This window comes from Fundulus heteroclitus, chromosome 15 (genome assembly GCF_011125445.2).
Source record: "Fundulus heteroclitus isolate FHET01 chromosome 15, MU-UCD_Fhet_4.1, whole genome shotgun sequence".
Lineage (NCBI taxonomy): Eukaryota > Metazoa > Chordata > Actinopteri > Cyprinodontiformes > Fundulidae > Fundulus > Fundulus heteroclitus.
The window spans coordinates 26,902,945-26,917,345 of NC_046375.1; the positions used below are offsets into that span (position 1 = coordinate 26,902,945).

The 14,401-nt window shown below is 42.2% G+C and overlaps 1 protein-coding gene across 1 annotated transcript in view; it reads right to left on the bottom strand.

Moving 5' to 3' along the window:
• Positions 1 to 5,326, bottom strand: part of ptchd4 (patched domain containing 4) — a gene marked incomplete at its 3' end in the record, with an annotated part of 53,937 nt that extends 48,611 nt beyond the window's left edge. Inside the window, exon 1 of the mRNA XM_036147092.1 lies at positions 4,328 to 5,326. Coding sequence (XP_036002985.1) covers positions 4,328 to 4,927 — 600 coding nt within the window. The remainder of the gene's footprint in view (positions 1 to 4,327) is intronic.
• Between the last annotated feature and the right edge of the window lie 9,075 nt (positions 5,327 to 14,401).

Below are 14,401 nucleotides of genomic sequence, written 5' to 3' on the forward strand. Positions count from 1 at the left end.
TCTTTTGTTGGATTGACTACTTGTCATTGTGCTTCTGCCCAGAGAGAAAAAAACGTCGTCTGTAGCCAACATTTCGAAGAATGTCTTCAAGATGACATGAGAGCGAGACTTTTCGGTAGGTTTTTCTTTTTTATAATGTAGAATTTGTCGGAACATTTGTTTACCCGACCAGAGGGGCGGAGTGATATGACACACTTAGAAAGTATGGTTACTGTTGCCAAGCCCACTTATTTTATGCGACTTTGGTCTTATTTTTTCTAAAGTCGCTTGTAAATTTCATGAGTTGTGGGTTGCACGTTTTTTTTGGGCTTGTTTCTGAAAGTGAAGTCGCTTGTTTGGGCTCTAAACTAAGTGACACTGAAATATCCCTCCGCCTCATAACGCACTGCAGCTCATCCTGACAGGAGCAGAGTAAACTCAGAAGGAGCTGCTCTGACTGTATTTTCTGCAGTTTACGGTTGCAATAACTGATAACTGCTGAAAGTAGATTAGCCGGTGCAGATCACCGTTTTGAGCAGAGATTGGTTATAAGATGAGTTTTATACTCATCTTATAACCTTGCAGAACCCAACCCATAAATTGTACATATATATATATATATATATATATATATATATATATATATATATATATATATATATATATATATATATATATATATATATATATATACACACACACACATAATTATCACATTTTGATTTTAAAAAAATTGTGCGTCGGCCATTGTTTATCTTCCTCTGAATAATCTGTGGAAAAATCTTTAGATGCATTGAAAAAGAAGAAGAAGAAGGATTTGCCAGTTTCAGTTTTTATTTTCTATAGTGTCTCTGAGGATGAGCTCCAAGTGTTTGAAGTGGAGCCATCACCCTAATCTTTAGTTCCCTCCAGAAACTAAAATCTTTAAGTGGACCCATAGGTGGAAATCCTGGGGGGGAAAGAGGGAGAGAGCTTTTTTTTCCCATGTCCATGGACTGCTCTAAAACATTGCTATTACTTCCAGTCAGAAGAAACATTTTGGTGGTAATAAAAGATTAAACCTAAATCTGCTAGGGATATGAATAGTTTTGGGCTTAGATGTAGATTGTTGAATTTTTTACACAGTATGGTCTCCCAGCAGGACAACGATACAATATGAAATGTATGCTTAAAACCTGGTCTGTTCCAAAAACCAGCTAATAGAAATGGACCGCACTAATTTTGCCAACAACAGTGATGAAACATCCAACTAGAATCTACAGCATTTAGATGCCTCCTATTTCACTGAGATTTTATGAGACAGACCAACATAAAATCACTGCATAAGTGTGAAGTGGAAGGAAAATGATTCATGGTTCTAAAAAGACTATAGAATAAAAGATATATTCTTTTTCTGACTATTTTACTCGTTTACCATGAGATATAATCATTTACAGCGAGCCAATCAGTCATATGATTTGCAAACAGAATACAAAAATGTGTCATTTAATCATAGTATAAAACCAGCTTTTCTGTGAAGATCTCAGAGGTTTGTTAGAGAACAAAAAGCACCATGAAGACAAAGGAACACAGTTCAGGGAGAAAGTGGATAAGTTTGCAGAAATCCAAAGCACACATCCAAAGCTCTTGTGGGAGATTTTCTGCCGGCAATACATTTAAACATACACTCCACATATTGGACCTACATGGAAGAGTGCAGGATCGCTGAATTGTCTAATGAAAAAGTCTTGCTTGATCTGTGCCACGAGTCCTGTAGAAGACATGAAGTGGAAGAATCTGCTCTGGTCTGATGGGACCCAAACTGAACTTTTTGGCCCCCATGAAGCATGGTGGTGGCAGCATCCTGCTGAGGGGATGCTTTTCTTCAGCAGAAACACAGAGGCTGGTCAGAGTAGATGAGAAAATGAATGGAGGGGGAAACAGAGCATCTTTTTAAGAAAACCTGCTAGAGGCCACAAAAGACTGTGTGTTTAGTGTTACTGGCCTTCTCAAAGGGGAAACTCCATCCTCACGGTCAGTCAGTGCTACACTATAAGGGTTTAGATCAGGGGTAAACAACCTTTCAATTCAACGAGCCTCTATTACCCTGGCTGCTATAAAAGAACATTTTGTCAAACCACAACAAAATATACATTTCATAAATATGTAAAAATGATCTGCAATAGACTGGCGACCTGTCCAGGGTGTACCCCGCCTCTCGCCCATTGACAGCTGGAGATAGACACCAGCACTCCTCGCGACCCCACAAGGGATAGACGTGTTAGAAAATGGATGGATGGATGGATGGATGGATGGATGGATGGATGGATGGATGGATGTAAAAAATTGTTTCATTTTGAAAGCTTAAGGAAGTTGACCTAAAATGTGTTTCCATTGAACAAAATCAATTAAGCAATGGCCTTTCTTTTGCAGGATAAAAATGGAACATGATGAAAGATAAGTGCATGACTTAAAATTTAAAGCACATAGTTTGAAGCAAAAAAATCATTAAATATCTATGAGGCCTAGTAGCATGGGTGCCTTTCTCCTGTAGCTATTCTAGGCAGAACTAAATTGAAGAACGGTTAGACCTAAATCCAATCCTGCGGCCATATGTCTGTGGCAACACGTCAAAATAGATGTTCACAGATGTTGTTCATCTAATTTGACTAAGCTTGAGCTGTTTTGAAAAGAATAATGTGGAAAGATTTCTGTGTGTCTGAAATAAAGTAGTGACCCAGAGGGGTTAAATACAAAATCACATCACATCACAAACTTTTACTGGCCAACATTTTGAAAACCTGGTATTATTTCCCTTTCACTTCACAGTTATGCACTACTTTGAGTTCATCCTGTCAAACAGGATCTAACATTAATGTGGTTTTAATGTGACAAAATGTAAAAAATAGTCAAAGGAATATTGATAGTTTTGCCGAGCACCGTCTGTATATATTTGAGCCTGTATGTATATTTTTGACATGTTTTGGATTTGAGAAAATCCACAGTATATCGTGCACTCAATTGTTCTCTTGACTAACTCAGTTTAATATTGTATGAGTGCACCCTGAAAGCATCAAAAGCCCAGAATGCATCTGTGAAGAGTGGATGCCTGACCCATACTGTGTCTCCCAGTACCTCATAATATCATCAGCTGGCAACACACACGTTGCCGCAGTGCCTGTCATCCAACAGACAGAAATTAGGGATGCACAATGTTGCATCAGTTGTTGCACAGACAGCTAATATCCTCTTCTGTATGTCTTTATGTAAATATTTCATCATATAGCATGTATCAGCTGATGCTGATAAATGCTCCAGGAAATTACAGCAGTGGTCATTTTTGATATGGGTGATTATGGCTCAAAGCCAAGTGTGGTCCTAAGGCTAAACAAAAGATCAGCTGTACCCCAAACACATTCTGTTGTTCATTTGTATTTTGTACATTTCGAGTCTATAAAATAGGGCCTGGGGCCACTTAGTAACACTGGTGTTGGGTTCTAAACCAAGACTCCTATTATGCACTTTTTGCTCATTTTTAATGAGTCTCTGCTGCATTTTGATCATCCTTTGTTGAAAACCTGAAATACTTATATATGTCGATTCTAGACCACATCATTCTATGCTGAGCAAATGTTATGAAACAGGTTGAGATCCATAGAATCTTTATTCTATTAGTGTAAAAAAAAAAAAAACAGCTAGTATTTCCAACACTTTTTGGTATTGAGTAAGCTAAATTATTCTATAATGATTGCCGATAATAATAATTAAAAAAAACAATAGGTTGCAGAAAGAGGGGCTTGCCATCACTGCACCGTCGATTTTTATGGAAAAAGCCAAATGCAGACACCTGATCATCTCATACCTCAGGTGCTGTGCATGTTGGCCTCCTAGGTCTAAATGTGCACCTGCATGTTTGTGCGTGCATGCTCGGTTTGGAACGATGCAGCTGCATGTGTGTGCAGGCAGAATCCCAGCAGCTGCTGTGACAGCGTATGTGCAGCAGAGGGAAAAAGCAGGAGGGAGACACTGCATCAAAAAACGGAGGGGGGAAAAAAACGAGGATATCCCTGTGCGTCTGTGTGTGTGTGTGTGTGTGTGTGTGTGTGAGAGTGGAGGAGCAGAGGAGAACAGAGCGCTCTGTGGCTACATGCAGCCAATCAATTCACCTGCAGAGCACTAAAATAGCAGACTCGTCTGTGCTACGGAGGCTTTCCTCGCCGGCTGATAAATGCAGCAACCTGCGAGCCCCACACGCAGCACAAGCCCGTTCATTCAAGAAATTATGGCGCGCTCCGAGAGGGCCAGCCTGCAACACGGCGGCGTGCACGAGCACGAGCACGAGCCCGGCTGGCATGCAGCAACAGCTCACCTTTAAAGTGGTGTTGGGGTAGCTGAGGGGCACCTTGTGGAAGGTGCTGTTGGAGAGCACGGCTTGCTGGATGTCCTCGAAGATGGTGACGATGTCATCCAGGAGGCAGCGCTTGTCCCGGTGGCTCAGCACGCACAAGTGCGCGAAGGTGTAGTTGAAGCCCTTGTAGGTGACGCGCAGCTCCAACACCTGCCTGTGGACCTGCAGGACCTGGTCGGCCAGCTCCAGGATGTTGCCCCCGGACCTGGCCAGCAGGATCAGCCTGCCATATCTGCCCGGCGTGTGCAGATCCGAGTACAGCTTGTGCTTGGACTGGTCGATGGAGAACAGGCTGTTGGCGAGGCTGCGCTCGATCTTGGCCAGGCTGTGTGTCGGGGCGACCAGCACCTCCAGGTCCCGCTCGGGCTTGAATCGGCTCAACACGGTGGATCCGAAGATGATGGTGAGCACGGCGGGCACGGTGAGGAAGAAGACGGGGTGCCTGCTGACGAATAAGCCGAGCCAGTAGAAGGAAGCCTTGAGCCCTCTGTGTATCACTTGCCGCAGCATCCTCCACAAAATCCGGCTCGCAGATGCCCCGTCTCCTCCGATGAAGCACATGTGACATCAGACTCCTGTTCCCCGGCTCAGTACAATCCGTAAGAGAACTACACCAGGCTGTGCCACACGCGCACGCACACAATCTCTGTCACTCACGCGCACACAACACCTGGAGAGAGAAAAAAAAAAAAACACAGCACTGCAGCAATGCGCGGCCAGCCAGACGGGCGGACGCGCACGGACAGGTGGACAGGCGGTCAGAGGAGCAATCGCCGCATCAGGCGATCGAGTCGAGCTCAGCTCAGGCCATTCCGCCTCCAAGTCTGCTCCGCTGCACTCCGGCTGCAGTGGCAGCGACGAGCCGCGGCGGTGCGGTGTGCATGCGTGCCTCCTGTCTGCCTGCACAGCCCCTCACAGCGGCGGCGGCGCCAGATTTATGGACATAACTTGAACCATGTGGCTGAGGTTGGGGAGGAGTTAGAGACGGAGAGGGGGGGGGGGGGGTGATGGGGGGGGGGGGTGCAGTGATGTTGCCTGGTTATTTTAGGAACATGGGAGGGAACATGAGAGTTGTAAAATGCTCCTGCAGGTGGCTGAATGACCACCAGGGCTGGCAGGGATGAGTCAGTGTTGGCTTCATGAATGGGGAAAACCCAGCTTGTGCTGCCTGCACCCTGAGTGGCTCACACAGGCCGGAGAGGGTGGTGTGACTGGTTCCAGGAAGTAAGACCCATCTGATTAGATTTTTGTACTTTCTGTGCCTATTACTCCCATGAACTCCAGCCGCTTAAATTATTGGAACTCCACATATGCAACCTACATCCCTCAAGATTTGTGTTCTGCGTCCAATTACAATCCTGGATGAATTTTCAGCAAGATGTTGCAGCGATTAAACAACACAGAGGTTGTCGCTCCACCATCATTTCAGCTGTTTTGAACAAAAATAAAAAGAGGATAAAAGAATTTGCAACCTAGTGTTACATAGCAGTACACTTGTAAAAGAACTCTAAAAGTTCAGACATTGTAAGGAAGGTTGTGTATAATGCATACGATATGTATTTCAAATTTGAAAATCATGTACTAGCTATCATACCTATTTCATGTCTAAGGCATGACTTTTTATTTTTGGAGGAAAAAATATTTCATCATAGTTTTTATGATTTAGGATCAATCATAAAATGTGCCCCCCACCCCTACCAGATTTTAGTTTGTTGTTTCAGGGCAACAACATGAGGGTACTAAAATGCCAAGGTTTTCTATATTGTCATATAGGTGGAATGAGGAACAAACAAGCCATGAATACATTAGAAAAAGTTCTATTTCAACAACAATTTCCACAAGTTTTATTTTAACAAATATCAGCCACATCTGGGGGTTTCAGAGCTCTACCTGTGTAGATCTCACAGTTGTGCAGGACACCATCAGAGACAGCCAAGACCATCATCTTGTAGCCTCATTTCTTTGGTTTTGCTGGCAGTTATGGTTTGAGTCTATTTCTTCCACTTTAAAAGGGACCATCTGCTCGTCTACACCCAGCTTCTCACCCACTGGGATTGTTTGCAGCTTTCAGGTAAAATGAGTGACCAATGGCCGGATTTTGTGTAGTGGATCAACATTTTCTGCTTGTCTGACTTCATTGTTGTTGAAGTGCAGGTTTTTTCTGATGAACTCTCATCTATTTAGTGCCGTTGTGTCGGCTACCTGGGACACTCGGGTGGCTTTGTTCCAAATCATGCGGGTTCCTGGTAATCTGAACAATGACATGTACACTGCTGTACACATGAACTGCTCTAGTTCTTTAGTAGTGAGGTTAACGGGGTTGTTGGTGTCACACTGAATGTCATATAAATTTCACAGTTCTACAAATACCTTCAGAATGCCTTCATAAAAAAAAACATCTTGAAGTATTCGTAGAGGGACATGATAATGTCTGATTTTGGAAGGCTGGCCTGCCATTCTGGGTAATCAGTGATGTTGGCTCTGTGAGGTGTTCTCTACCGTGGTAAGTGTGGAACATCTTCCTCTGATGCATTATTTTCATTTTCCTCTTCATCTACAGATTCATTGTCATCAGACAGGCCATCTGTTTTCAAAAGAAACCAGGAAGCATAAAATTAGAATAGGTCATATACCTCACTTCACCGACTGATGCAACATGCATCACGCGCATGCACACACACTTTCGTTACCTACAGTATGTTGTTTAACTGACTGAACCCTGATCTAACTATATTATATAAATTTAAAAATGTGATAGCTTACCTTGTGCTACCGGTGTATCCAAGCTGGCCATGATTTTCAAGTATTATAAATAAGCCAAATATATATATATATATATATATATATATATATATATATATATATATATATATATATATATATATATATATATATATATATATATGTGTGTGTGTGTGTGTGTGTGTGGCTGTGTCTCATTCCAAATACTTCCGTCAGTGCACTTTCGACCGTTAGTAGTGTTCCAAAAGGAACACTTATGTTAAAACACTTACCGGAAATGACGTGACGAACGCAACACATGTGACCGCAAATTTTTCAGACCGGCAAAAAATATATGCCGGCGTTTTTTTAATAAAAACAACAATCGTGTACATTCACAGCATGTTGAAATTACATCGCCTTCAACGTTTTAGGGGGTCATCCGGGTACTTTCAGTGCACTGACTTTTTGTGTTATCTACACTACATACTTAAAACTAAGTGTTCGAAGTGTAGAAGTAGGCGGAATGAGACACAGCCTGTGTGTGTGTGTATATATTTGTGTGTGTATATGTGTATGTGTTAATGATATAAGGATATGTGTTCATATGCGTTATGAATATAAGGATCAATTAGGTCATATTAAGAGGGAACATTTCCAGAATAGTCAAAGTTTGCAGAATTATTTTACTCCTGGAGTAATAGGGCCAGGTTAGATTATTTTAATTATTTTTATTCTTTACGAGAATAAATTCAGGAGAATGAAGCTAAAGGGATACGAAAATAAACTTGTAATATTACAAAAAAAAAAAATACAAATACAAAGTATATTCTGAGATTAAAGTCCCTCTGATACTGTTTAAGTGACTGAGTAACTGCAGACTTGCCACATTTAACATGGCGGACGCTCTGACGCATCGCAGCATAGGCAGAACCCGCCCAATGACGCGTCTACGTATATGATGTCTATGTGTTTCACCCTCAGATGAAAGGTCAAAGCCATGCTCACCTCAAATTTAATTGGTCACACAGTTATTATCAGAGTTTTAATGTGATGTTTGACTTAAAAAATTAAAGGGGCAGTGTGAGGGCAACAATAGTGGTTTGTTACCTTAGGGCAACACTGCCATAGAGGGTTAAAAAGATCATGTGTACTGAAGATATGAAACTAGTAATACAGACCATGAATCCATCAAGAAAGCAGGTGACCAAGTTATTTCTTTACATTTGCAGGAGTGTTATTCTCTTCTCTGTATTTCCAAGTGTATTCTAGCTGTATATTTGTATGTATGTATGTATGGATGTATGAACGAATGAATGAATGAACTTGGGACACGATGATTAAAAGGTCATGTGTAAATAAAGTAACACCACACACACACACAACATGGTAAGATATGGTGGTTGAAACATTATGCTAAGGGGGGATTTTCTTCAACTTGAACGGGCAGCCCAGGGAGGGAATCCCTCCCTGGGCTGCCACCTTACCGTGGTGAAGGGGTTTGAGTGTCCCAATGACCCTAGGAGCTATGCTGTCAGGGGCTTTAAGCCCCTAGTAGGGTCACCCAAGGCAGACAGGTCCTAGGTGAGGGACCAGACAAAGAGCAGCCCGAAAAGCCCCTTATGATGAATCACATAAATGGATCTCGTGTTCCCCCGCCCAGATGCGGGTCACCGGGGCCCCCACTCTGGAGCCAGGCCTGGAGGTGGGGCACGTTGGCGAGTGCCTGGTGGCCGGGCTTTTACCCATGGAGCCCGGCCGGGCTCAGCCCGAAGAGGTGACATGTGTCCCTTGAGGGATCCTGTGGGGGTTCTCCAGGAGTATGGAGTACCAGGCCCTTTAATAAGAGCTGTCAGGTCTCTGTATGACCGGTGTCGGAGTCTGGTCCGCATTGCCGGCGGTAAGTCAGACTCATTTCTGGTGAGATTTGGACCCTGCCAAGGTTGCCCTGAGCATTAAATCAAATTCTGCTGAAGACCCCATAAGAGCCTGCTTAAAGCTGACTTTCAACAGTGATTTTCTTCTTGTCACTCTTTGATAAAGGCCATGTTGCTGCCACCTTCAGCTTGGCTCTTTGCAGCCCCTCCACCACCTGTCACCCCCCTTGGGCTCCGAGGTCAGAGTGTCTTCCGAATGTCATTAATTGGCACATGGAAGACAAGTTCATCGTAGAGAGGAGCTCATCACTCTATGACACGTTGAGCACCATGGCCATGCAGCGATGAGATCAGAGCCCAGCTCAGAAGTATACTGATTATACTGCTTAATAAAGATGTATTATGTAGATGCTTCAGACATGAGTTGTCTGACTAAACTGATCGTTGTTGCGCCAACATTTTTCTCCCAGCAATGAATCTCTGCGGCTCTTACAGAGTTTACATAGGCCTCTGGGCTGTTTCTATGTTTGAGCTTTTCCTTGCTGTTCTTGTAAGCGTAAGTGGACCAGGAAGCTGATCTGAATAATAGAGATCAGAGCATGCTCCTAAGATCATACCAGCAGCAACATGTGTGCACGCTGTTCAATAAATCATTTCTTTTTTAATAATTGCTGACATTCGCCTTCACCAACAACTGTTGCTGGGTAAGAGAGATAAATAACCTCGTATTTTGGCATGCTATTGTTTCAGGCAGAAAGGCCTTTGCCAAAAACCCTGTAGGCACAAATTTAGAAAGTGTCCACAGTTGGTGTGTTTCATACATGGAGAGAAAGGAGCTCAACATACTTTAATATTATATCCAATTATAGTAATTTTTTTTGTCACCCAGTGCAATGCTATTGTACCTACTATGGTTAGGCACTCATAAGCAAGATTGAAATGCTTCTATCGTGTTGATTCAGAAAGATGCTAACAGATTTCCTTTTCGGAAAGACTAAATCATAAGCATCTGACTGACCACAATACCTTTCAGACTCTCTTTGGATGAAACTTTTTTTTTAGCTCAGAGGTGTAGAATGTTGTTAGCAACCTCATATGACCATAGCTAGGTTCTGCTTAAACTGTAGCACTAAATTATTTTTTTATGTAATTGGTAGTTTTGAAGACAAGTAAATCCTGAGAATGCACTGATTTAAAGGCAATAAATACTGGAAATTTCTGTCTAAATCCTTTTCTAAAGTGCAAAAATTCAGCAAACAACTCATGACGGGTTTTGACTTATAAAGGTGAAAAAGACTATGCAGTAAAAGTCTGTAGTACTAGTAGTAATTGTCATGGGGTGAGGTTATTACCGACTCAAGGTGTAGCAAGAGTCAGGCATAGCCATGGTGAAACTATTATTTCAATGAAGAGTAAAGAAACTTACTAAAATATTTGAAAAACGCAGGAGCCAGGAAGGAAGCATGAGAACCATAGGAGTGTAACGAGAAACAACTGAAGGTAACCCAAGAAACCAGCAAGAAAGAAACAGAAACCAGGGACTTAAAAACAACTGTGATATAATTAACTGGATGGGTGAGAAAAAAATCACCAGAAGACTAAGGCCAGGAACTGAGGAAGTCAGAAAATACAACTGAAGATCATAACAGTATTGTCATACTGATGATATGATATACTCATGTACAAAAATTTGTCTTCACTTTTTTTTTTTAACCAAGAATCAATTAAAAAGGCTCTATGAAACAGACATCCAAATAGTTCAGATTATATTTGGTGCAACAAATATTTTCTTCTCATAACAGATCCTGGACCCCCATAATTGTTGGAACATGGCTGCATCATGGAAAATATGGAAAACCTAAATACCATGTGAAGGCAATCATGGTGTTACTGCACTCTTAGTACTTACATCTTAGGGTCCCTGCGCTCCTGTCCACACTGCCACAATAATCCATGGATTTCACAGCTGTATTTTGAAACCTTTTTTCTCCATCTATGGGATTTTCTAAATATGTTTTTTTTTTTTTTTTGTAACGCCACTGTTTGTCCTGATTTTGTGGAATGAGTACCCAAATGCAAATGGTATGGAGGTGAAGTAGATATTTAATTAAAAAATAAGAGAACTTACAGCATGGTTTAAAAGCAGAGGAACAAGCAGGAGCACAAACAGTCAGGAAGAAACCAGAGTTATTAAACCGGAGGATCCAGCGATAAAAACTTAAAACCGAACTGTTTAAAAACTGGGAGGAGAGGGAGTGAGAAAGCATGAGGACCAAGTGGAGTAAATCAGCTGATAATGTTACACAAGTGAGGAAGATGAAGATAATTAGAGGGCTGAAGGAGAGGGAGAATGACAGACAGGAAGGAAACACAAAAATCTAACAGACAGGATACAAACTAAACACACAATAAAAACATACATAACTAAAGACAACATGATCCCAACTCAAAATCAAAACACAAGCACCCAAGGATATGACATTACACTGCAAAAAAAAAAACAACCACACAGGGCAGGCAGAGGGGGTCATGGAAGGAGAGCATAAAACAAACGCAGAGTTAAGGATGAGGAGCGGAGTTGTGGCAGATGAGGGCGCAGGATGTACCTTGGAAGGACCCGGCCTGAGGGTAGCCTACCAGGCAACGAGAAGTACCTGGAGGCAGGACTCAGAAGGCTGGAACCTTAGACTTGGATACAAAATCAAAGCACAAACACCCACCATCACTTTCAGCATTGGTCATGAGGAAGGAACACCATTAGTATTTTCATGATCTTCATGTTATGAGCAGCATAAGAGGATGTCACCATACATTAAGGATGTTATGAGATGAGCCAAGGCTTCAAGGGGTGTGTGGATCAATGGAGGGGACATTCCGCAAAGCGTGTATTGAGGCTTGCTTTATTTAGGGGAGGAGCCAAAAATGATCATGGCCGAAACCTTGCTGCTCAGGCATACCATGTGACTCAACGCGGTTCAGATTGCCTGTGGGTTTTGACAGGTATGTGACTCAGTATTCAGTCAAAATCTGGGTGTTTGATGGTGCATTCTCTGACAGTTCTTGGAGAAAGTTTTGATAGCTTGGATAGTAGAGTTTGGATAGAGTATAGTTTGGAGAATTTAGGCGAGAGAAGGAAAGCTAGTTAGGAGAGTGAGTAGAGAATGAGGATAGAGTCAGACAGGAAGAGGAGGATTTCATCTATGTGGGAATAACCGGATTTCTCCCAATAAGGTAATGCAAATCTAACATTCATTATGTTTCCCTATCAAAAGTTGTATTTTTCAGTTTCTTAATTTATTTATAGGTAAGGTGCATTAGCTAGCCCACAAACTGACATTCCTTTATACATCAGAGGAGTTCAACATTGTTGGAGGGTGCTTTTCTTTGCTGTTTGCGGTTTCTTTGCTGCCACTGTTGAGTTCCCCTCATGAAAATGTTGCAGCAAAGCCTTCAGGAGGAGATGAGAAAGCCAGCTCCAGCTGCTGCATTAGAAGTTGGAGCCCACTTCATGGGGTGAACAGTACGAACTCTATTGTGGGTAGGAATGTAACTTTGGACTGCTGTGCCAAATTTGGACAGCCTTTAACTCCAACATCATTACGTGATGGAAACGCACATGAAGAGAGTCAAACCTGGGCTTACAGCCTTCCACAAATTAGCTACATAGTGCGTGCTTTCTTCTCCCGACATTTGCACTGATTTCTGTGAGGGGGCTGTGCATATAAGTCATGTCACACAAAGGATTGTGGGATACCTTAAGGCTTCTTAGTGGTGGTAATTTATGTTGCGGGGTTCCTAGGCTAAACTAGCTGCAGCAGGGAGCATACCGGCTTCTTTTTCTACCTCCTTCCTTACTAACTGCACTATTTGGACAGGACTTATCATGGCGACTGCTGACACACTTTCACTTTGGCTAAAGTGTCCTCACCCTATAACGGTATTTTGACTGAGCCTCCGATTTAGCAGTCCATGAGCATGTACCCTCCTAGACTGTAGATTCAAAGTCATATTATTTTCAGCCAGACGGATTGAGTGTGCCATCAATATGCATTCTAGACAGAGCTCAGAGGAAATCTCCCCAGCTTCTACCTCTCATGATATCATTGGAGGTAATCTATAACTTTTATTTTGAGGTCAGTTATTTCTATTAGAACACTTGATAACATGTTATGCTATTTTCTCTTATGTAGTAAACTGTGGCATCGTAACACAAAATGTAACCACAGATGCCACTGTTGAATTTCAGCGCTACCTTTCAGAGCCCAATATTAGCAGGATGGAAAATCCACTGGAATACTGGGAGAGGCAAAAACTGCTGTACCCCAATTTACACAAACTTGCGCCATTTTGCAAAGGAGCATCTTCACTGCCCTCTGAATGGGTGTTTTCAAAAGGCCAGAGAAGTAGTGTCAAAAAAAAAAGGATTGATTAAAACCGAAAAAATTTTAAAACCGTCTTATTTCCGAACAAAATCTCCTGTTATCCATATAATCCAAGTTGCACAAGCATATCCAGTGCCTTCTTCTCGGTAAGTTCAGATACTCTTTCCAGATCTGTTAGCCTTCCCTATACTGGGCTTCAATCCTTGAAAGTGCGGCAACAGCGTTCACAAGATCTCCATCCGTCATTTACATCACTGTCTTGGCTCACAACACATCCACATAGACTTCTCCACAGCAGTAGCAGTTGACGGCTCTACAAAAGACCGTTGTAATAGCTGTGTTTTTTTCTTCTTACCTTTCTTCTTCTTGTTATGATGTGGTCTTAATATTGTTGGCTCCAATTACTTAACAGTTTCATAACAAATTATTTTGGTAAGGATAATTTGATAGTTATTCACTCATCTCAAGTCGCCTACAGCCTGGGTGTTCTGTTTGTGACATGAGATGGTTTTTAGTCTGTTCCAGACATCACTGATATTGTTGTCCTGCAGCTGCAACCCCATTTTCTTTCTCTAGCTGTATTTTTCCTTCTCTGATTTTCCTTCTCAGTCTTTTCTGCACATCTGTCAGCTCTTCTTTATTTCCTGAGCTGAAAGCCCTTTTCTTCTCCATCAGCAAAGGTTTATCCAGAGCTTGTTGTTGGAGAAGCACTTCACCTTCATAAGAGATACAGTTATGTCCGCACAGAGGTTGATATAAACTGTGATGCCTTCTGCATCAATGTCCTCCTGATGAGGATCCCATATAGTGGAGCTGAAGCAGTCTCTCAGGGTTTGACCATACCATCTCAATTTTGTCAGCTGAAACTAAAACTCGATGGACCAGGCAACATTTATCCAATTGCCTAAAGTGGGAGAGACACCCTGTGTGGTCCTCTGTTGGTTTAGCTCATCTGCTTCAAGGTTCCACGTGTTATGCATTCAGAGATGTTGTTTGTGCATAATTTCATTATAAGAAGTGGTTAATTGAACTACTGTTGCCTTTCAGACATCTTG